The sequence below is a fragment of the Pyrus communis genome, chromosome 3 (genome assembly GCF_963583255.1).
Source record: "Pyrus communis chromosome 3, drPyrComm1.1, whole genome shotgun sequence".
Classification (NCBI taxonomy): Eukaryota; Viridiplantae; Streptophyta; class Magnoliopsida; order Rosales; family Rosaceae; genus Pyrus; species Pyrus communis.
Window position 1 is genome coordinate 14857372 of NC_084805.1, and position 21586 is coordinate 14878957.

Below are 21586 nucleotides of genomic sequence, written 5' to 3' on the forward strand. Positions count from 1 at the left end.
GAGAGATATACCATTTTCCCTTCCTCTTATAACACATCTGAAAGTGTTGAATTCTGCAGGAAGCCCCTTTAGCGCAAAAATTATCACATAATCATCTTCAAACATTACTCATGCAGCTACAAGATGATCTCTTGCATCCTTGATCTTCTGGAGATAATCAGACACAGATTCAAACCTATTTTTAATCGGACACAGAGAATCTTTCAGGGAGATTCACCCACATCTCATGAGAGCTTTGACTGCCAATTATGGATGACATTGCTATAGTAGACAATGTTGCAATCAACAGATGCATAAGCACACAATTGTGCATTTTCCATACAAGGAAGTCATCTTTTTCAAATCCTTCAATTTCTGAATCATCATCAAATCTTGGAGGACATTTTCTTGATCCATCAACGAACCCCATGATGACATGGCTTTCAAGAAGCAACTTGATCCGGAAACTCTAAGTAAGATAGTTAGAGTCATCCAACTTCATTGTAGTCGAAGTAGAAACCAGGGGAATGAGGTTTGTGATCGGAGACAGAGCAATTCTCAATTGATATGTAGTCACCATTATTGAACTTTTGAGAAGAAACTTTCATTGAGAGTTTTGATCAAACACGTAGAGGGCAATTGAAGAAGAACATAATCATGAAGAACTTAGGGGTAAAAGAAGACCCCAAAATTTTAAAATCACAGCAGTTTGCAAAACAAAGGATTAGAGAAAGAAAACAATGCTTTTAATGGAGGTGCGGAAGCGCCAGTACATACCATGTTAATATTGATGAATTTGTTCTTGAGAGGTTCACAAAATGCAGAAGAATCGAGAGAGAGAGAGAGAGAAAGAGAGAAGAGAGAGAAAGTGAAAATGTATATTGATTTCTTGATGATCAAGCTATCATTACAATGGTTGTTATATATTTCTCCCTTACTTAGCTGATATTTAGCTAAACAACTAACTCTGCTTCTTATCTCAACTAACTTGTAATAACCTATAACAGTTCACTCATTAATCTATTGACAACTATCATTTAGTTTAACTCTTGATCTTCTCTTCACTCATTAATCTATTGACAACTTATAAAAGGATTGTTATCCCTTTTCTTCCTCTTGGTCGTCTTATCATTATTTCTCTCTCTTTTGGCCTTCTCCTTTCTTGTGTTCATCATCTGCAGAGTAGTACATGATGCGGACATCATTGTCAAACCTTTTAAATGAGGAATTAGATGGAAGAAGAAATAAAATAATCGGTCTTAATTTCTACTTCGTAGTTGCTTTGGTTTATGGATTTGGAGCACACTGCTTTGTTGTTTATATATAGTTTCCTATTTTCTTTCCTAATTCTAAAGGGATTTGGTTTACTTTCCTATTTCCGATTGGTTTAGGATTTGTTTTTCAAATTTCTATGTGGATTGGGATTTTTGAGAATAAAAATTGGCACTGTAAAATACCATAGGAAAAATATTTACTAAAAAAAAAAAAAAAAAAAACCGTGAGAAAAATAAATTGCTTAATTAATAAAGCAAACCTACCTTAATCAGTTGTACACCCACACCATTCCACAAGTTACCAGGTGGAGCGAATGGCATGCACCGATACATTGATTTATGTTTAGGGTTGTACACAAGCCGAGTCAAAATGAGTATCACTGTATTTAAACTTGGTTTGTTTAATTTTTTTCGAACTCAAGTTGAGTATCACGACATGCACTTATATTTATAATAAAAGCATTTCGAATAAAATCATTTCCCATAGAAGCTTATCAAATAAAGTATAGAAGTAATATTGTGAAAGGATGAAAACTTGTAGCTTGTTTAATTAGCTTGTAAGAACAAAACTCGGTTTTTCAACATAATCATCAAATGAAGAATGAAATTTTGTAACTTGTTGGATGATGAAAGTTTTCCCTATTACTTTATAGACGACAGTCAGGGAAAATTTTGTTGTACGATCGTCGTATGCCACAAAAATTAAAGGAAATTTTTTTATAGGATGACAATATAAGATCATCAATGCTTTATGGTACGAAATGTTAGGCAATCAAAAAATAACAAGTGCAAAAAATGAATGTAGCTAAGATGAGAATGCGTTGATGGATATGTGGGCACATGAGAAAGGATAGGATTAAGAACAAGGATATTTGAGATAAAGTAGGAGTGGCCGCAATTGAAGATAAGATGAGAGAAAATCGGAATTGAAGACCTAAAGTGCTCCAATTAGAAGATGCGACTATGAGACATGCTCACGTCAAAAGAGGTAAGAAAGACCTAGGAAGACTTGTAAAGAAACTTTAAAAAAAAATATGGAGTACTTGAAGCTAACAGAAGACTTGGAGAAAAACAGAGCTCAGTGACGTTGTGAAATTCATACAGCCAACTACACTTAGTAGATAAGCGTTCGTTGTTGTTGTTGGATAACGAAAGTTATTCATGTTGCAGTCAACTGATGGGGCTTAATGAGTCAATTTCATATTATATATTTTACCCTATTCTTAGTATGTTTTGGTAATTATTTTGGTAGAATTTTAATACTTTGATTTATATTTTCAATATAGGACATTCGACTTCCTCTGGAGTAAAACATGGCCAAATGGACGAATTTTGGAGTAATTCTAGTTGGAGGACGTTTATGAGTCAGTTAGCTTGATCGTATCAAAATATCAGATTTTACTACCAAGCATTTTTGGAGCACAAGATGATCTCATCAGATGGGTTCGTAGCCTTATAGAGATGAAAACTTCCTGATCTTCAAAACAAGTTATCATGGGCCAGATTTGGAGGATATTTGAGGCTAAAACGTGGCTAGACAAGTACTTGGCAGATTATCCTAACTTAATTAGGACTTTATTTTCTAAGTTATTTTATTTTATTATTCTTAGTTTCCTAATTGGAATAAAGGACCTGGTTTTTAGGGACTGTGCGATGGCATATCAGGTTTTATTGTTTTGCCGTTCTTAGTTTTCAGGCTACGCTTTCTTTTATGCAACTTTGGAGACAAAGAGTAATTGCTAGGGTTCCTGGAGATTTTCTACTTTAAGGTGTTTTCATTCCTTTTATTCTTAATAATATTTTCTATGATTTCAATTATGAATATGCGTAACTAATTTCTTTTGCTAGGGCGAAGCCTTGAGCCTTAGCATGAATATGTGATTTTTATTTAATTGCTTATGATTGATTGCATGCATACTTTGAATTATTAATCACCATGATTAAAACTATCTAATTGTCTTAATGCCTAATCACCATTAGGATCTTTACAAAAGTAATTTGATGCAATTTTGGTCGGAAGGTTCCCTAAAATTGGCGTTGGCTTCTTGTGGTTAATAATTGTATTTTCACTTTAGATGAACACCACGTTTTAAGGGTTGCATGGTTTTTTAAAGGGTTTTCATAAAACTTAATGAGTCTCTCATGTTCATATTTGATCCGAACGTCCGGACGGATTGCATGTTAGATATACGTTATATGGTGGAACCCTAGTGTTTTTATAAATTGGTATTTTAAAAACTGTTTCTTTTTCTTTCAGCTTTAATATTGCTGATTGTTTTATTTTTATTAATTAAATTCGTTTTATTAAATTAGGTCATAAAAATCAATCATCTCAAATTTCTATTTTACAATAATTAATTGGAATTTGGTTTGCTTTGAATTATTTAGTAATCCCTATGTAAAATGACCTTGTGAGAACCGTTTATACTACAATAATCTTGTCATTCTTGCAAGTATAGGAGTTTTTAACCCTTTTAGGTGTGTAGTAAAACCCCTATCAGGGCTCATATGCAAAAGCTACATATATAGACCTTTCGTTGCTACTAGTTTTATATTTATGTGATGCTCGTGCGGTGTAGGTGCTTGCGCACAAAGAAATGCGTGAGTTCTTGGATAACTGTAAATCGACAACAATGCCTAAATATTACGGATTTGGCTCTGGTGTTCAATTTTGAACATAACTCGCCTTTTTTAAGTGAACAGCCTAAGGAACAAGACACAATATTTTGCAATTACATATGGGCATTTTTGGCGAAATTTTATTGTTTACTAGCCCCCAAACGATATTTAGTTCAGAGGATGTTTTTAGTATTTTGTTATTTTCGCATTTTTCATTTCTATTACAGTTCCTGGCAAGCCTAGGGTTGTAATTCATGAGTTGAGGTTTTCTCGTGGATTCTAGGTTGCTCGTGGATTCTAACTTAAACTATTTCGTTTCGTATTCCTGATGAACTTATCATGTTATCAGTAACTAACAAGAGGTTTATTTATTTATTTATGGTCAAACTAAACAGAAAGTTTAGTAACAATTTTTGCAATGTAGATATAAAAGAATTGTGGAATAATTATACTGCAATCTGATTACATCAAAACGTGCACAAATTTAGGGCATGATTTTGTCGCACTAATAACTAAAATATTGTTGTATATGGATAATAGCGTAAACCAATATCAATGCTCGCACTAGTTTTTGGATTCGTGTCTCCCATTCTCAGCGGCGCCTTATCAAAGAGCCACTGCTGATCGTCACACTCACTAGTGTTTTGAGTCTCCAAGGGAGGAGGAACCCAATTCGAAATTAGCTCTCGGAATAGCAACTCGATCTGCATGGAACTGCTTTCCGTTTGTCTGCTAGAGAGCGCTTGATCGAGACGCGGTTTCTTCAGTTGAAGAAGACATGGAAAGAGATTATCAGTGTCTGCATTGTTATCCCTTGTCTTCCTCTTGCAGGTCTTATCATTCTTTCTTTCTCTTTCGGCCTTCTCCTTTCGTGTGTCCATCATCTGCAGAGTACTACATGATGCGGACATCATTGTCAAACCTTTTAGCTGAGGAACTAGATGGAAGAAGAAGGGAAATAATCGGGTCTTAATTTCTACTTTGTAGTTGCTTTGGTTTATGCCCTTGGAGCATACTGCTTTGTTGTTATATATAGTTTCCTATTTTCTTTCCTGATTGTAAAGGGATTTGTTCTACTTTCCTATTTCCAATTGGTTTAGGATTTGTTTTTCCAATTTCTAATTGGATTAGGATTTTGTTTTGTTTTTTTTTTTTTTTTTGTCAAAAGATAGATTTTATTAGATTAGTCACTGACAAGGTTTGAACCTATGCCGTCATGTAATGGCTCAACACCTTTCCACCAGTGCAAATACACTCAAAGTAGAAAAACTGTGTATTTTTTACACAAATTAAGCTTTTGATATTTTGAGTACTCATTCTTAATGTCTTAGAAGTGTATTATATGTGTAAAGGGCCACTTGCGGATTAAGATTTATGAGAAACAAAATTTTAGTTGTGTAACAAAATTGACCGTGTAAAATACCATGAGAAAAATTTTGACAAAAAAAAAAAAAAAAGGAGGAAACCGTGAGAAAAATAAGTTGCTTAATTAATAAAGGAAACCTACCTGAATCAGTTGTATTAGGGTTTGTCCACCTACACCATTCCACAAGTTACCCGGTGGAGGGGACGGCATGCACTGAGATATTGATTTGTGTTTAGGGCTGTAAACGAATCGAGTCGAACTGAGTATCCCTACACTTTAAGCTTGGTTTGTATAATTTTTTTCGAGCTCAAGCTTAGGATCACGGCATGCAAGTTTCATGATGTTTATAATAAAAGCATTTCGAATAAAATCATTTCCCATAAAAGCTCATCAAATAAATTATGGAAGTAACAGTGTGAGGATGAAAACATGCAGCTTGTTTAATTAGGTTGCCAGAAACTCGGTTTTCCAATATAATCACCAAATGATAGAATGAAATTTTGTAGCTTGTTGGATGATGAAAGTTTTCCCTATTACTTTATAGGACGACAATAAGTGACTATTGAAATTCAACGATCAAGATTAATTTAACTTTAAAAAATCTAAAAATTATCATTTAAAAAAAATAATAATTAAAAGCATTAAAAAAAGAAACTGAAGAAGGATATGGGTGATCGTGCTGCTACCCTTTTGGTTTTTGCGGGGAAAGAGGTGAGGTGGAAACGTCCAAACTATGGGACATTGAAGTTCAATTGTGATGGGGCATGGTGTGGGCAACCAGTGAAAGGTGATTACGGATATGTTTTGAGAGACTTTGCAGGTTTGTTGAAGATGGTTGGCGGGGAGGGGGGGAGGTTTTTTTCACAGTGCAGCCATGGCAGAAGCTGCTGCTGTCCGTGCGGCGCTGGTGGTAGGAAGGGAACTGGGATGTGAGAAGGTGGAGATTGAATCAGATGCTCTTGCTCTTATTCAAATGATTCAAGGAGTTTGTTCGGTGGATGCTACTTTTGATTGTTTCATTTATGATATTAAGTCCTTGGTATCTCAAATAGGAGAGGTGAAGTTCTTGTTCGTTAAGCGGAGTGGTGATCTTGCTGCTCACGCTGTGGCTTCATATGTCACCGTACATAGTGGCTTTTTTTTTTAGGATGTTCTTGGCCTTGAATTTCTTTTTAATCTGAAAATGTAAACGTTTCAATTAGAATCTAATAAAGTTTACATTTTGACAAAAAAAAAAAAAACTGATATGGTTCAAACTTTAAAAATCTTACAAAGTTGAATACACATGTTCTAACACTTTAGGGCTAAACCTAATTATTTTTTGGCTAAATAGTCAAAATGGTTTCTGAAATTTGCATAATCAATAAAAATGTCCCTGAGATTGAAAATCAATAGAAATGATCCCTGAGATTGTCCACCATCTATGATTTTGGTTATTCCGTTAAAAACTCTTTGGCAATTTTCAAAACTTCGTAACTCAATAGATTCTTAACCAAATTCGACCCATAATATATTAAAATGAAGATAAGAAAGTGTAGAAGAAGATTATACATATTTGGAAGCCCAATGGTTTCCCGATATGGCCGGAAAATAGCCTGAAAAGTGACTGGTTAGTGGGAAAACTGGAAAACTTGCCGAAAACTGGGTAAAATTTAAACGTTGGTAACTTCTTTAATACTCAACGAAATGGAGTGATTCAAAAACGAAAATCATACTTCTCGCTCGATGAGAGGAAGTGAATGGTACCTTTCTCAATGGCTAACTCACCGTAGTTTGACTGGAAAACGGATCGAAAGTGGCTAACCATTTTCAAGTTAGCCTAATTATTTTTTCAACTCTTTTGCCCAAAAAGAAAAATCCCAAACGGTGTTAATATTCACCTCATGATATCGCCAAATGAACGGCCACGATCAACCTTCATAAAAACATTCTCTCTGAGAGAGAGGACATCCGAAGTGAGTCGACTCGGTTTTGAAAGAGAGTCCGCGGAACCTCTGAACCACTAGCCAATCCATGTCAATGGTATATTCATCTTTATCGTATTTTCTTCCCCTTTCCCACCGCCTCTCTGTTCCCTAGGGTTCCTCCATTATTTCCTACCAGCCACAGAACTTCAATCGCGTTGAGTAGTTCTACTATTTCATCAATTTACCCCTTTGAATTGTCCCTACTGTTAATCGTCCGCGCTGGAAATCTTTGGTTTTTAGCCAATTCTCATTGATTTTGGACTTTGTATTGTTCAAATCTTATCTGGGTCGTGTAATCGGTAGATTTCACTCTGTTCGTGTAGAACACGAATCAAGAAGCTCAATTTTCCATCTGGGTTTCTCTGGTTTCAGTCTGTTAAGATTATCGGGAGATTTAGGTGCTTTTTCACTCGATTGGGGCTTGTTGCTTGTTCGTTGCCCTAATGGACGACCACGAGGTTGATTTTTCGAACCAGGAGGTGTTTCCGTCTGCAAACATGGGCGGTGAACTTGCGAGTAGTTGCTCAATGGACACCTTCTTTGATGACCTGCTTAAGGACACTCACGCTTGCACTCACACCCACACTTGCAACCCACCTGGCCCCGATTACTCCCACACACACACTTGCTTTCATGTCCACACTAAAATTGTGTCTTCAGCGAGTGAAGACAAGGCTGATGATACTTGTGAGTCTGGTGAAAAGAAATCAAAGAAGCAGCCTTTGGGTAATAAGGTAGCAGTTCGTAAGTACCGCGAGAATAAGAAGGCGCGGGTTAAGTTGTTGGAGGCTGAAGTTGTGAATTTGAGAGCTGAGAATCGGCAGTTGGTGATGAGGTTGCAGGGTCAGCCTGCATTGGAGGCTGAGATTGCTAGGCTCAAGTGTTTGCTTGTAGACATTCGAGGAAGGATTGAAGGAGAAATTGGGTCTTTTCCATATCAGAAATCAGTGAATCCGAGCCTGCCCAAGCCAAATATGCCCAATGCCTTTTTTATGAATCCATGTAATGTCCAGTGTGATGATCAGCTTTACTGCCCTCATCCAGGGATGGATGGGAAATGTGGAGATGGTGCAATGATGAATGGGCAGGATTTTAACGGCTGTGATTTTGAGAGTCTTCAGTGTTTGGTTAATCAGGATGGAGGAGCCAAGGAGCTTCCTGGATGTGGGCCTGGAAATGAGGCGTCGAATGTAAATTCATCTGGCACAAGCAAGAGGAAAAGTAAGACATTAGATCTCTTAGCCTTTTGAACTGTATGGACTCATGGTTATGACTATTTTGCATTTGTCAGTTGGTTAATCGGAGTTATTTTCTAACTTTTCAGTTATTTATGTTATCTGATATTTGTTGCCTGTTCTGATGTTTTAGTTGGGTTCTTTGTAAGCATTTTAGGTGGGATTTAAGTTTTAAACATGAAAAATTTTGAATCTTTATACACAGAACTTGGCTTGTGAGTCTTTTACGCCTGCATCGTATATATGGTTCTTGTGCACTACATCTAGCCACAAAGGATTAATTTCATTGAGGTAGATGGACAAGTCATTGTATATATGAACAAAACAAATCCTCCATAATAATTTCGTAGTTGCAAAATATGCATGAACCCTTTGTGACCTAACTTAATTATGAACCAAACCAGTAGTATTTACTTTACTAATTTTCTTTCTCCTGTGCGAGTTGCTGAAGATTATTCTTTTGTTGTCCATGAAATTAATGGACCTTGAAACAGCTGTTCGGAACTTGCAAGTGTGCAATCTTTTAACTGACTATTATGGTCTGTCATTTTAGGAAGGACTCGAGCCGCAGCAGCAAACTGAAAAAATCAGGAAGGAAGCATTGACATTGTCCTGAAGAGTACATTTATCATCATGCAATAAGTAGTTCTTCGAACTGCAGCATCAGCTTTCGTTCAGGTCGTTTTGTATTTTTTATTTTTTTTCAATTTTTCTATTACTTGAACCATATGTTAGGTCCTTGTAACGGGTATGGTTTATCGATGTCAAGCTGAAGTTTTGCTGGATTCACTGCTAGTATCCTTCAAGTTTGATTTAAGTTTGCATGTCCTTTAGTGCTGTAAACTTAGATGATGTGTAGCCGGTGAAACTTATGGCAGAGCAACTTAACGGTTTTCTATGAAACTCAAATTTTTTTTTCTCTTATCCTTCTACTACCTTTAGGCTACTGATATGTCAGTCAAATTACTTCCGGCTCATGTTGTTTTGCTGAGTTTCATTTGAATCTGCTATAAGTAGTTCTCATTTAGTCATTCCTTCTCTTTCTAAGCCACGTGAATTCTTGATTGCTGAATTACAGAACATAGAGAGGGTGGCATGTGATTCCCTTCATGTTTCAGTACTATGAGCTGCGAGCAGGTGAGTGTTGATTTAGTGTTTCTCTGCACCAAATAAGTTGATAGAGCTAGGGTTTTGGTAAAAAGGAACAAAGTATAAATTTCTGTCGGGAAAGAAGCTTTTTGTTCTAGCTCTTTTTTTTTTTTTTTTTTTTTTTCCAATTGATTCATGTCATCCACAATTGGTGAGTGACTAGTGGACAAATTTCACAGTTATTGCCCTTTGAGTGATGCATCTGCCATCTGGCCATTGCGAAGGTCAGTGGAAACCCTATTTCCACCATTGGCGTAAAGATGACAATGGCAAGGACGGGGATGTCTGTAGGTTGATTGCCTGCCTTTCGATGGTCAGTCAAATGATGAAAAGAATGTGCGTATGCTAACCAACCCACCCATTAAACTGATTGTGAATTTCGTACAGTTCTTTTTCATCTATACTATGAGTTGGTGTATCGTGATATCTCAGTAACCTGATTTTCATCACGAGGGACCGAGCATTATAAAATTTCTTCTTTTTATTTCTGTTATTTTCAGATGATTGATTCGTAAATGAGGGGAAAGGATTCAAAGTGATGGAAAAGATGATATTTTGAGAGTAATTGCTAGGAAGAAGGTTGTTAGATTTTTATTCATGTTGGTCTTCATAGAAGGGGAGATGTTTGGCATCTTTCCTGACAGGGACAGCAACGGCCTTCGCTTCAGGCTTACCAACTCAAGTCGGATGAGGCAGTCAACTCAAGTCGGATGGGATTAGATATTATCAGTGTCGGAAATTACTGTGAAGATGTGCATCTTTTGTTGGTTCGTACAAGGATAATTGCTTTGGGGCCAGGTCTTTAGCTTTCGACGAGGGGCCATGGTTTATAAAGTAGATGCTTCATTTTTCATGTAAAGTCCGAAAACAACTTTAGATTCGGAAGTTTACCAGCCGAATTGAGGAGTGAGGTCGAATAACCTTGGGACGACCTTTGGCGTCTCCTGGGGGCAAGAATTTGAGCCTCGCAATCACTAGCCAATATGCTTTTGTCCCACGCGTGGTGGAACCACACTAATCCACCGTGAAGCATAAATGAACGAACGATATTAACCAAGTAAGCTATAAGATCCTCGTAGCACTATGCTACGTATTGTTTCTTGATTATGGATGTAGAATGAAAAGAAAACTAGTTGAAGATTTATTAGAGTTTGCCAAACCGATTATACAACAGTAATTTCTGAAGCTACATGCTCTTCTACCCCCATAATAGTTTTTCTGATTAGACATTGTAAGGTTGGACTTGCACAACATCGTCGTCGCCAAATATGCTGTCAGCAATCTGCCAAAACTGAACAGTGTTCTCTTCAGCAACACTTGATATGACCCATGGCTCGTTTTTGTTCCACGAGAAATCCGATATCTTTGCTTTGTGACCGTCGTGTGCGAAGAGAAGTCTGGTGGCCCGTCATCGCCATCTCCCTCAGCCTGCTCCTCCCCAACCCTAAAAACGCATCACCGCGTAAAACAACCACAAATTTGAAGTTCTTAATCCTAAGAAATAAACTAAATAATCCCATTGCAGTCAAATGGAATATGTTGAAGTGAACATAACCTAGAAGATGAACATAAACAATAGCATTTCTAGCAAAAACAATATGTGAAATCGAGTACCTGTTGAGGTCCCAAACCATCAACCTCCTGTCGTGAGAGAAAGATGCCAACACGGTTTCATGATTAGGATCCCATTCAACCTGGAACACCTCTTCCCTGCAAGGGAAGAAACAAATACAGGATTAGGAGTCTTGGTTTACTGGCGTGGCCTGCAATCACAAATACATGAAAAACGATAACGCCCCAATAATATGTTTCTTGGACATGAGAAGACTATATCCAAATACATAACTATGCATTGATTAATTCAAAATTTAGGGTTCAAAATCTAATATGTTTTTTGGAATTTCTACTGCACAATATATTAAGAATCTATGTAAGTGCAGACAAGCTGTAAACCTAACTGCCTCACTTGAAACAAACAATTGAGAATTAGTAAATAGTAGATTCAGGAATCAGACTACTCAAACATCAAAAACAGGATATTGGTTTTGTACTTCAGACCCAAAAGAGTTCATAAAAAACTTGCCAATCGTGTCATCATAGAGAGTATGTATCATTATATAATATCGGTACCTTCGACAAGAAAACATGATGGTAGTATTACACATTTTACAAGGAGGAGTGGGCATAGGAAGCTTACCCATGGCTACTCAGAACATGTAATGAAATGGTCAGCTTTCTCATATCGAACAGACCAACAGTGGTGTCTGAAGATGCTGTGGCCAAAATCCGTTCATTATATGGATTGAAAGAAAGAGAGTTTACCTGAGATCATCAAACAAATGAGAATGGAAATTTAGAGAATAGTGCCCGACGTGAAGCCATAAACGAAATACTTCTTTTTAAGGGTTAGTAATTCGGGAAGGTGAAATCTTACAAACATATTGAAAAGCCACAATCATATATGTGAAGTTGTTTAAAGTTGCGGTCACCTCTTTCTCATGAGCTTTGACACAATCCTGTGTTTGGTCAGTGCGCATGTCCCATATCATCAACTGACAATCATCCCCAACGGATCCGAACAGATTCTCATTCTTCGGATGCCATGAAACATCTCCAACCACACACATTTCATGACGCTAAAAACGGACATTCACAACTCACACATTAAAAACACTGAACACCTAATAGAAACTCGAAAAACTCCTATCAAGAACTACAAGTTTATAGCCCGAAATTTACCTCATAAACATGGATTGGATCAAGCACTTTCTCTTGAGCCGATGCAGAAACATCCCACAAGCAAATTTTACAATCATATGAACCACTCAAAAGGTAACCCTCCTTCAAAGAGCTCCATGAACAGGCCATACCCTTCTTTGTCATGGCCCCTTAACCTCAAATCAGGATCACAGGCCTCATCTTGATGCTTCTTTCCTTCTTGTTTGGAACAATCAAACACATAAACATCAGCACCGCTGGTCTTTGCACCCACAATAGTCGACTTCTGTGGCATCCACCGTGCCCTATTCACTTCCTCAAAGACACGAATCTTCTGCGTTATTTCCACCTATAAGCACACCAAGCATAAATGCAAGCATTTCCAGCAGAAATTTTAACATACAGTTGGTGCCCACAAAATAATTCTCAAAGCTTGAGATTACCCACGACTCATTTCTTCAAATTAATAAGAACCGACTTCATATTCTGGAAATTATAAGTAATAATTGGTACTGAGAAATTACTTCTCCAAATGAGAGTAAGGAAAGGACCGATCTTTCAGTACCTTAGGCACCACAGGGTCATTTTCGGAAATGGAGCCAAAGTTGGGTTGGGATGTGGGTAGGAGGGCGTCGGCGACCATGAGAAAGTTGGGGTAGTCATCGGAGGTGTGGGTCCCGAGAACGAGCTTGTGGGCGGCGAGAGATGGGTCGGTGTGGGGCTGCGGCGCCGAGGGAGCCCAGTGGACAGTGAGAGACGGCCATTCGAGAGGGTGAGAGATGAGGAGGTCGTAGAGGAAAGGGCTGTTCTTCTTCCAGACCGTGTACTCTTCCTCTAAGACAGCCGATTCTTGGTCCTGGTCTTCCGCCATGGCTGCGGCAGTCAATTCGAGCTCTTTCGCTTTTTCTGCTTCTTTCTGATTTTCCCGCCAAATGTTGGTCTGAGCGAAGGAGAAACTCAAAGAGTGTTGAGAAATGTCAAGGGCTTATAGGGGAACGGGGAAGAAAATTGGTTAATTTGATGGGCTTTTATCTGGGCTGGTTAATTTGTGTGGGGTCTTTTTTGTAGCCTAGCAATAGAAGCCCATATTTTTCTTATTGTTACAAGGGAAAACCATTTTGGTAAGGACCCATTATGAGATTTACAATTGTCAACGATTGTACGTCAGTCATAAACAACTGATGCTAGCATATTCTTATGTTGGTCCTTGATAGTTGGTAACTAGCGTTTTTGTGAAGTATGGTTTGAAGGATAATGTTCTTTTCATAGTTGTGTTTTTTATTTTTTATTTTTTTTTGAGAGAAACAATAGTAGCAAATTGATTCTAAGGCCAAAGACAGCCGTGAAGGGCAGTACAAGGGAAATTACATAGCATCCTCCACAAGGAGGTCAATAATGAAACTAGGAGGGTGGTCAAGCCATTCAAGATGGCTGCCAACGTTTAGGCTGAACCCAGCTATCCAATGAGCAACTGTGTTGGCTTGACGGCGAACATGGCACAAAGTTGTTCAAATTTTAAATAGCTTTCTTGTTATTTTAAAACAAAGTAATGCGAAAAAAGAAAACCAAAAAGTTAAAACCTTATCCCCATCATCACTTACACACACAAAAAATAATATCCATTTTGATTTTTCAGAAAGAGTCAAACGAAAGATAAGAAAAATAAAGTGGTGAGTTACTTGGTTATGACTAGGAAACTTAACAGTCGACCACACTCTAGTCCATGGTGGTTCCTCAACGACCGTAAAACCATTACCATTTTCCGTACAAAAATTTATAAACACCACAAGTTGCTCTTTTTTTTTTTAAACACCATAAGTTGCTCACGTGAGCTAGTTTATTGCGTGAAAGAGTAGAACTGTAGAAGAAGAAAAAATAGATGTGAAAATGAAGGTTAGATTAGTGTATGTGATTTATGAGTGAAACTGAATATTTCCTACACAACTATAAGACGTCATGTATTTTAATTTTTATCTATGCAGTTCTACATTGATTTTACTCAATATGAAAGTCGTAAGAGTTAGACAAAACTACCAAGATTTTTTTTTTTTTTTTTTTTTTTGACCAGACAATGTTATCTATTTATCTACATAAAACCTCACACCTATACATACATACATACATACATACATACATACATACATACATATATATATATATATATCTATGTATGTATGTATTTGTGTGTGTGTGTGTATATATATATATTATATTAGCAGCTACAAGAGTTGCTTGTCTTGAGCGGAATTGGCTTGTGTGGGGGGTGGGGAGCGGCGCACAGAAACTTGAGCCCCAAGATAGGGGCGATTGGAAATCAATCGCATAATATTCTCCCCGAGAAATTTCGATGACTCGTGTTATTTGGGACGATGTTTGAATTTAGATAAAAGGTTACGTCCAACTTTCGTCAAGCATATTAATTTAGTTTAAAGTCAGTGATGTGATGATAATTGATGATTTAAAGACTGAATTCCAGCACTTGATAACGAAGTGCCATCTGCAATTGCCACCATACAAGTTTTGCTCGTTTCAATTAAGTAATGATCATGGCTGCAAGTGCCTTGTGTGTTTCTAAGGTGACAAACAGCTTGCGCACCTCCTTTCAACCATTCTTCCTAAATATTTCAACGGAGGAATGATGCAAATGGCCAAAATTATTGTGTAAAGACGTAACACGTCGACACGCACTAGCAGAGCTGCGAAAAAACCAGATTGGTCACAGACCTACCCTAACTTTTTTCTCAGGTTCAAAATTTTAGTATTATGTATGCCTTTGAGTTTTTTCGTGGGCTCGGAGCTTCAATGGAGTTCACTATAGAGGAGGCTGGAGACTGGAGGCTGCAGCCATGGGAGCTTTGAGGAGCAGCGAGAGAGGTTGATAAACCTGGGTCTCTTTTTTATTCTTATGTTATTCTTTGAAGCTTGCCATTTGACTTTACACACTGGCTTTTTTATTATATTATTTTCTGAAAATATGATTTTGGTCCTTGAAACTCAAGTTTTTTTTACATAAAACCCGAAATAGTCTTTTTACTTGAATAAAACCCAATGACTAGGCACCACATAAGCAAATTCATTAATTATGTTTGACTTTACATATTTTTCATTTTCCAGATGCCTAAAATACCCCTAATTACAATTTTAATGTATACATTTAATTTTATGCAGATTTGAAGGGAAGGATTAATGAAAAAAATGTATTAACGTTTAAATTCATTGCATATTAATATATTATAACAAATTTTATGTTAATGCTTCTGGCAAAAAAAATAAAATAAAATAAACATTAATGTTATACTTTCCTTCAGATTTTGTAATTATTTTCCAAATTTGAATAAAATTAGACAATTTTAATTTAATCTTATCATTTTCTTACCAAATGGAAACTGAAAGGGAACTATGGAGTAATTTACATAAAAACATAGGTAAATTATTTGGACATATGTGTTAGTAATAAAATATTCCCAGTATGCAAAATAATTTAACTACAAAATAAAAAATTGTTATTTGATTTAATATTAATTTATCTACATTTGATATAATAAAATATAATTGTACATATATATTACTAAAATGTGCCCAATATATGTAATAATGCATGTAAAATTATTTACGTACAAAATAAAGGTAAGTTGATTAAAAAATAATATATCTACTACTTTTTATGAATTTTAATTTACGTATTGTGTTTTTTTTTTTTTTTTGTACAAACATAATGTACCTACAATATATAATTCCTATTAAAACTAATATACATTTGCACATAGTAAAATGTGCCCGGCATATGTAATAATGCTTTAAAAAAAAATTTACCTACAAAATAAAGGAATGTAATTTGATTGAAAAGATAATATATCTAGTACTTTTTGTTTATGAATTTCAATTTTCCTTTTTTTTTTTTTTTTTTTGAAACATAATGTACCTACAATATAATTTACCTATTGTTTAATTCTTATAAGTAAATAATGTACTTATAATTTACCTATTGTTTAATTCTTATAAAAAAAATTAATTTACTTATACTTACATATAAATATAGATAAATTATTTTTGACACACATATATAATAACAAATCAAAGTGGCTAGTGTATGTAATAATCTGTGTAAAATAATTTATCTACAAAATAAAAGAATATTAATTGATTCTTGTTTTTTTTTATCAATCAATATTATTTGATGCAAAATAACTGATTATATAAAGGATCCTTTTTTCATATGAAAAATGTGCCTATAATTGTTTATGAATATGGGTAAATTAATATATATATATATATATATATATATATATATATTAATAATATTTATGAAACAAAAAAGGTAAAATTTCCATATGGGTTAATTGCTAATCATAATTAGGGTGAGTAATAATATTTATTAATATAATTAGGATTTTGTGGCATAAGTTGTAAATATGTTGTAATAATTGGTTATGTACTTATCTACATGGTAGTCTATTTGAAATTTGGGTTTTGTTTGAATGTTTAATATTAGTTGGGTTTTTGTTAGAAAAATAGGAGTTTCAAGGGTCTTTCTCTAAAGAACCCTATTATTTTTATTGTCTATTGGAGATTTTTTTTTTTCCCTTCTATTTTTGTCTCGCCTTAATTAAAAATTTAGAAAATAATTTTCACGTACATTTTTGCTTCTTTTACACATTCTTATATATTTATGTCCGTTAATTCATTTTTAATTTATTTAATTTAATTAACAGTCAGAAATAAATATAGTGTAGACAGAAGAAAAAAAAAATTGAAAATCACTTTGCAAAATTTATGAATCCCTCACTTATTATGAGGGTCGTAATATCACAAGTTTAGATCGCAGGTTTGTGGATTAATTCGAAGAATGGGGATGACGAGGAAGACACTATTTAAGACTCAAACGAAAATTGGTCGAAGCAAGATATGCCGAAATCTTCTAAAATAAATAGATCATGTTGGGCCACTTCTAGACATACTGGCTCCACCACTGTTGACACGATACTATCAACTTACTTAGGCTTTTTAGCCAAAATGCTCCTTAAGATTTGCATAACTCCTCACTTTGGTCCATGAGATTTGAAATCAATAGAAGTAATCTCTGAGTTTGTCCACTATCAATCATTTTGATCATTTCATGAAAAAAATACATTAAATAAATCTTAAATGATAAATATACTCTCAATTTTGGTCAAATCATTTGGCCCATTGTTGATTAAAGGCCCAATCTGATAAATGGTCCATGTGATAACAAGGTAATTGGAAGATAGCCCTTGTAGTAAAAAAAATTAGGATTTAATCCCTCATGGTGCTAGTCCATTAGCAAATTTAATCCAAAAATAATTTTTTTGTTAAATGTCTGTTAATTAAAGGGTAAACATGTACTTTAACTTGTGCACCTTCTTCTTCCTCGCCTCTCTAGCCTCTCTGTTACATACACTCCGCGGCATCAAACATATAGCGTCTGAAACACTGTTGCTCTCTCTGCTACAATTCCTAGTTGCATTAAATGAATGTATTTTCTTTCTTATTTTTGTCCTTGTAGATTCAAGAACCCAGAGACAAAACAAATAAAAAATAAATTGGTACATAGTTTCTCAGCACCCAAACAGTAGAAATTAAATCAAATCCCAGAACAAAAAAAAAAAAAAAAAAAAAAAAAAAAAAAAAAAAAAAATCTTTGAGGGTTAGGAGCTCTTCGTTTGTCGGAGTGGCAGTGTTGGTGCTGCGTCTTTTCCCAGGTGTATTCGTGACTAAATTATGTTCATCATTTGATTCATAAATGTATGGAGCCAATATACAACCTAGCCATTATTATTTTATGGCGAGCCTCTTTGTCTTTGTGTTGGCGAGGAATACAAGTTTAGTTTTACTGCGTAAAACAAAACAAAGAGTTTGAAGTGTCGTTTCCGTCGTTAACAAGCGGATGTGGGGGCAGCTGGTTTGGGTGAAGAAGAAGAAGAGGGTTTGAAGAAGGCATTGATCTTTGATTGCATTGCATGAATACATTGGATTTGAATTGAATTGGATCTGATTTTACTGAGCTTCCATCATTTGATTTTAACGTACATTTTATCCCTAAATTTAATTGACATTTAACGAAAAAATTACTTTTCGACTAAATTTGTTAACAGACTAATATCACGAGGGTTTAAATCCTAATTTTTTTTACCACGAGAGCTATGTTCCGATTATCTTGTCACCACAGGGACCATTTATCCGATTAGGCCTTTATTAAATTAAGGGTATTTTTATCATTTTGGTCATTCTTTAATATAATTTTTGAAGAAATTATCAAAATAATTGATGGTGTACAAATTCAGAGACTACTTTTATTAATTTGAAACTTTAGATACCAAAGTAATGAGCTATTCAAATGTCAGGAACCATTTTTGACTAAAAAGCCACTTAATCTATAATACTGTGTTTAAGTTTAATGATCCGAACTTTTAACTTTTGATCGGTAATCATTTAGGCATATTATTAGTTTATAATCAATTTTGATATACAAAGACCAACATATAGCCAATTTCATAAATTTTGATTTATCAACAAACCAAAAAAGAAATTGAAAAAAACAGGGCAACAACTCATGACATTGGCGTACTCCAAAATAATTAACCAAAATTCCAAGTCGATTCCACAAATGTCACGTGCAAAGTGACACCTCACATGACGGTGCAGGAGGCGGGGTTTTCATCACTGAACGCCGTGGTGTAACGCACTTCCGTCGAGCTCGCACGTGCCAGGTTCCCCATCTGCGGGTCCTCCACGTTCCGCACGTACCCGGACGGCGCCTTCCTGTCGTACACTCCCGCGGCGTAAGGGTGCGCCACGACGTCGTACGCGACGTAGGGCCAGAACTCCACCCTCTTCCCCGTCCGATGCGCGACACGTGCAAGAACCTTGCCGGGATCCACGTATCCGACGACCGTCAGCTTGTGGGCCTTGCGCTCCACGTCCACCTGCGTCACGCCCCTCATTCCCTCCACCGATCTCTTTACCTTCCGCTCGCATCCTTCGCAGTCCATCTTCACCTTGATCTCCACCGTCTGACCAAAACAAAACAGTTCAACGTTTAAGTTAACTAGTATGCTTGACATTGTACCCGTGGCGATTGAGAATGGATTTTAATCGGTACTGTTCTTGTAGAATCCAGCTCAAAAGAGTTACAAAAGCCAAAACCACTTGTTAGATCCATTGGCGGAGCCAGGTTAAGGGCTGCCCTGAGTTGTAGCTCAGGTAGCTTTCAATGAAAAATAAAATTTTACATGTAATTTTAATTTATTTTTGAATGTAGCCCATTAAATATTTAATCACTAATCCGAAATCTCTAGGTTTAACTATTAAAATTACGTAATATAGTTTACAAACCATCTCTTTTATCTTACATTATTTTTCTCATCGCTTCTTGTATATGTAAAAGTTTGGATTTTTTTAATTTTAACATGTATTTGTTTAATTACAAATTTTTTTGGCTCACCTTGTGAATTTTTTTTTAAACTAGCTGATACTATGAAAAATACGGTATCAAGTTCCTTTATTTATAAAGATTTAAATTTTTAAGCTAGCCCACTTGGTAAAAAATTCCCAGCTTCGCCATTGGTTAGATCTCTAAAATCAGAAAAAAATACTGAGACTGAGATTCGGCTATGCGTCGCTTCACCTTGTTCTTTCAAAAGAAAAAAAATAGATAAAACTCTCGAAAGGAAAATCTTGAATTACCTGGAATTGCCTGGGTCTCTTGAGCCTGGATCTCGCACTTGAGCAATCAAATAGATTCGAAAAATGATCCAAAACACCCATTTTCAGCCCTTCTGGATTTCCAACAAACTTTGCACAACAGAAATATGTTTAGAATTTCTGATAAGGACTCAAAAATATCTCAAAAGCTTTTGATTTTGGAATGGGACACAAGTTAGTAGAGTCGAGGGGGTTTGCTCCACTTTTATAAGCAAAACCCTCTTGGATATTTTATATTTTAAAAATAATCTGGGTTGTCCGCAAGGACCACCAGAAGCAAAGATATTTCAATGTGACCGATACACGGGATGATACATCATGTATCACTAAACAATGGTGGGATATGTGTGCTAAAAAATAAAATTTTCTACCATTCCTATTAGAACACGTTGTATACCACTTGTATTCCCGTCACAACTAAAAATTTTTTCATCAAAAGATCTCGGTCATCAGTTGCTGTTGGCTAGAAGGGGTTTCATCGATCTGCGTCGCAACACGTGTACCTTAGGCTCCGCTGTCGATAATTTGGTAGAGGCGACTGCGTCGATGACGGACGAGGAAAGCCATGCACTGACCGTGCGCGGTGTTATGAGTGAGGCCCACACTCCAATCCGGAATGGGTGGTGGGGTCAATCTGATGTGGAAGGATGGGACCTCACAGGCTACAGCATGAGCGAGCGAGTGTTCAAACCTGTTGAGGACACAGTGGGGAAGTGGATATGTCGCGGTAAGTTTCGCGACAGTTTGCATGAGTTCGAACTCCGATACGGCGGTCCAACCGTCCAACGACTAGGTTTCAAAAATTGGTGTGATTTTTATGTCCAACTGACGATAATGTCCTTATTAAATTGGAGACTCACATTTATTTCACACAATTCAACCTTTAATATTAATAATACCTGAGTTGTTGACTACAACTTCTTCAAACTCCGTTGTTCATGGTAAGAAAATAAGACAAGGGGTTAAAGATAGAATTTATGACTAATCCCTAAATTTAAGCTTTTCTTATTTAAGATCAACTCAATCAAGTAAGAAATTATAATCAAATGCAATCAAGGGCACCACCAGATAATCTCTAGATATTATTTAATTAATAATTTCTGGATAATTCTTTCTTATTGCATCCAACGGATGGCACCTTGGCTAACTGGACATCGACGCATGACATGGCAATCCCTACACATGTGATTGACTATCTCCCTATAAATATCATTATACATCAAATTCTGGTAAGCTTTTGCTACACAACTAGGCCCTAAACTCTTTTTTTTTTTTAATAGAAACTGACTTGGGCATTGGAGATCTATTAGCCACCCCTTTGGTCTTGATTAGATGTGTTTAATTATTTTGTAGGTACAAATTCATCAAAACTGAAGACGGCGGATTTTTTTGTTACCATAGATATATACTTATAGGGTCTCGTTTGGTATAGAGGGTTAGATTGGAATTGAAAAGTCACTATTATCTTGAAGATAGAAGTGAAAAATTTGTGATCAACTAGAAATAGAAGATGGATTATTCTAGGAAAAAAAAAAAATCAATTTCAATCCTTCCTAA

The 21586-nt window shown here is 35.9% G+C and overlaps 3 protein-coding genes across 4 annotated transcripts; 1 reads left to right on the forward strand and 2 right to left on the reverse strand.

Annotated features, from left to right (window-relative positions):
* The first annotated feature begins 7161 nt into the window (after nt 1-7161).
* LOC137729059 (basic leucine zipper 23-like) lies at nt 7162-9643 on the forward strand. 2 transcript variants are annotated; one of them, XR_011067961.1, is made up of 3 exons: nt 7162-8426; nt 8994-9118; nt 9519-9643. XR_011067961.1 is itself a non-coding variant. In XM_068467881.1 (2 exons), exons 1-2 carry the CDS (start codon nt 7649-7651, stop codon nt 9020-9022), a joined length of 807 nt encoding a protein of 268 aa, XP_068323982.1. In that variant the 5' UTR covers nt 7162-7648; the 3' UTR covers nt 9023-9492. The 2 variants fall into 2 exon arrangements, 1 of the variants encoding a protein (XP_068323982.1); XM_068467881.1 differs by lacking the exon at nt 9519-9643 and having other exon boundaries at nt 8994-9492.
* A 125-nt stretch (nt 9644-9768) lies between these two features.
* On the reverse strand, nt 9769-13178 carry LOC137728246 (WD-40 repeat-containing protein MSI3-like). The gene is made up of 6 exons (XM_068467091.1): nt 12873-13178; nt 12460-12656; nt 12329-12413; nt 12079-12225; nt 11787-11911; nt 9769-11299 (listed from the first exon to the last, which is right to left on the reverse strand). Exons 1-6 carry the CDS (start codon nt 13176-13178, stop codon nt 10897-10899), a joined length of 1263 nt encoding a protein of 420 aa, XP_068323192.1. The 3' UTR covers nt 9769-10896.
* Nucleotides 13179-18806: 5628 nt separating this feature from the next.
* Nucleotides 18807-20186, reverse strand: LOC137727252 (heavy metal-associated isoprenylated plant protein 26-like). Its single transcript, XM_068466107.1, has 2 exons — nt 20012-20186; nt 18807-19338 (listed from the first exon to the last, which is right to left on the reverse strand). The coding sequence occupies exons 1-2, from the start codon at nt 20090-20092 to the stop codon at nt 18955-18957; spliced, it is 465 nt and encodes a 154-aa protein (XP_068322208.1). The 5' UTR covers nt 20093-20186; the 3' UTR covers nt 18807-18954.
* Between the last annotated feature and the right edge of the window lie 1400 nt (nt 20187-21586).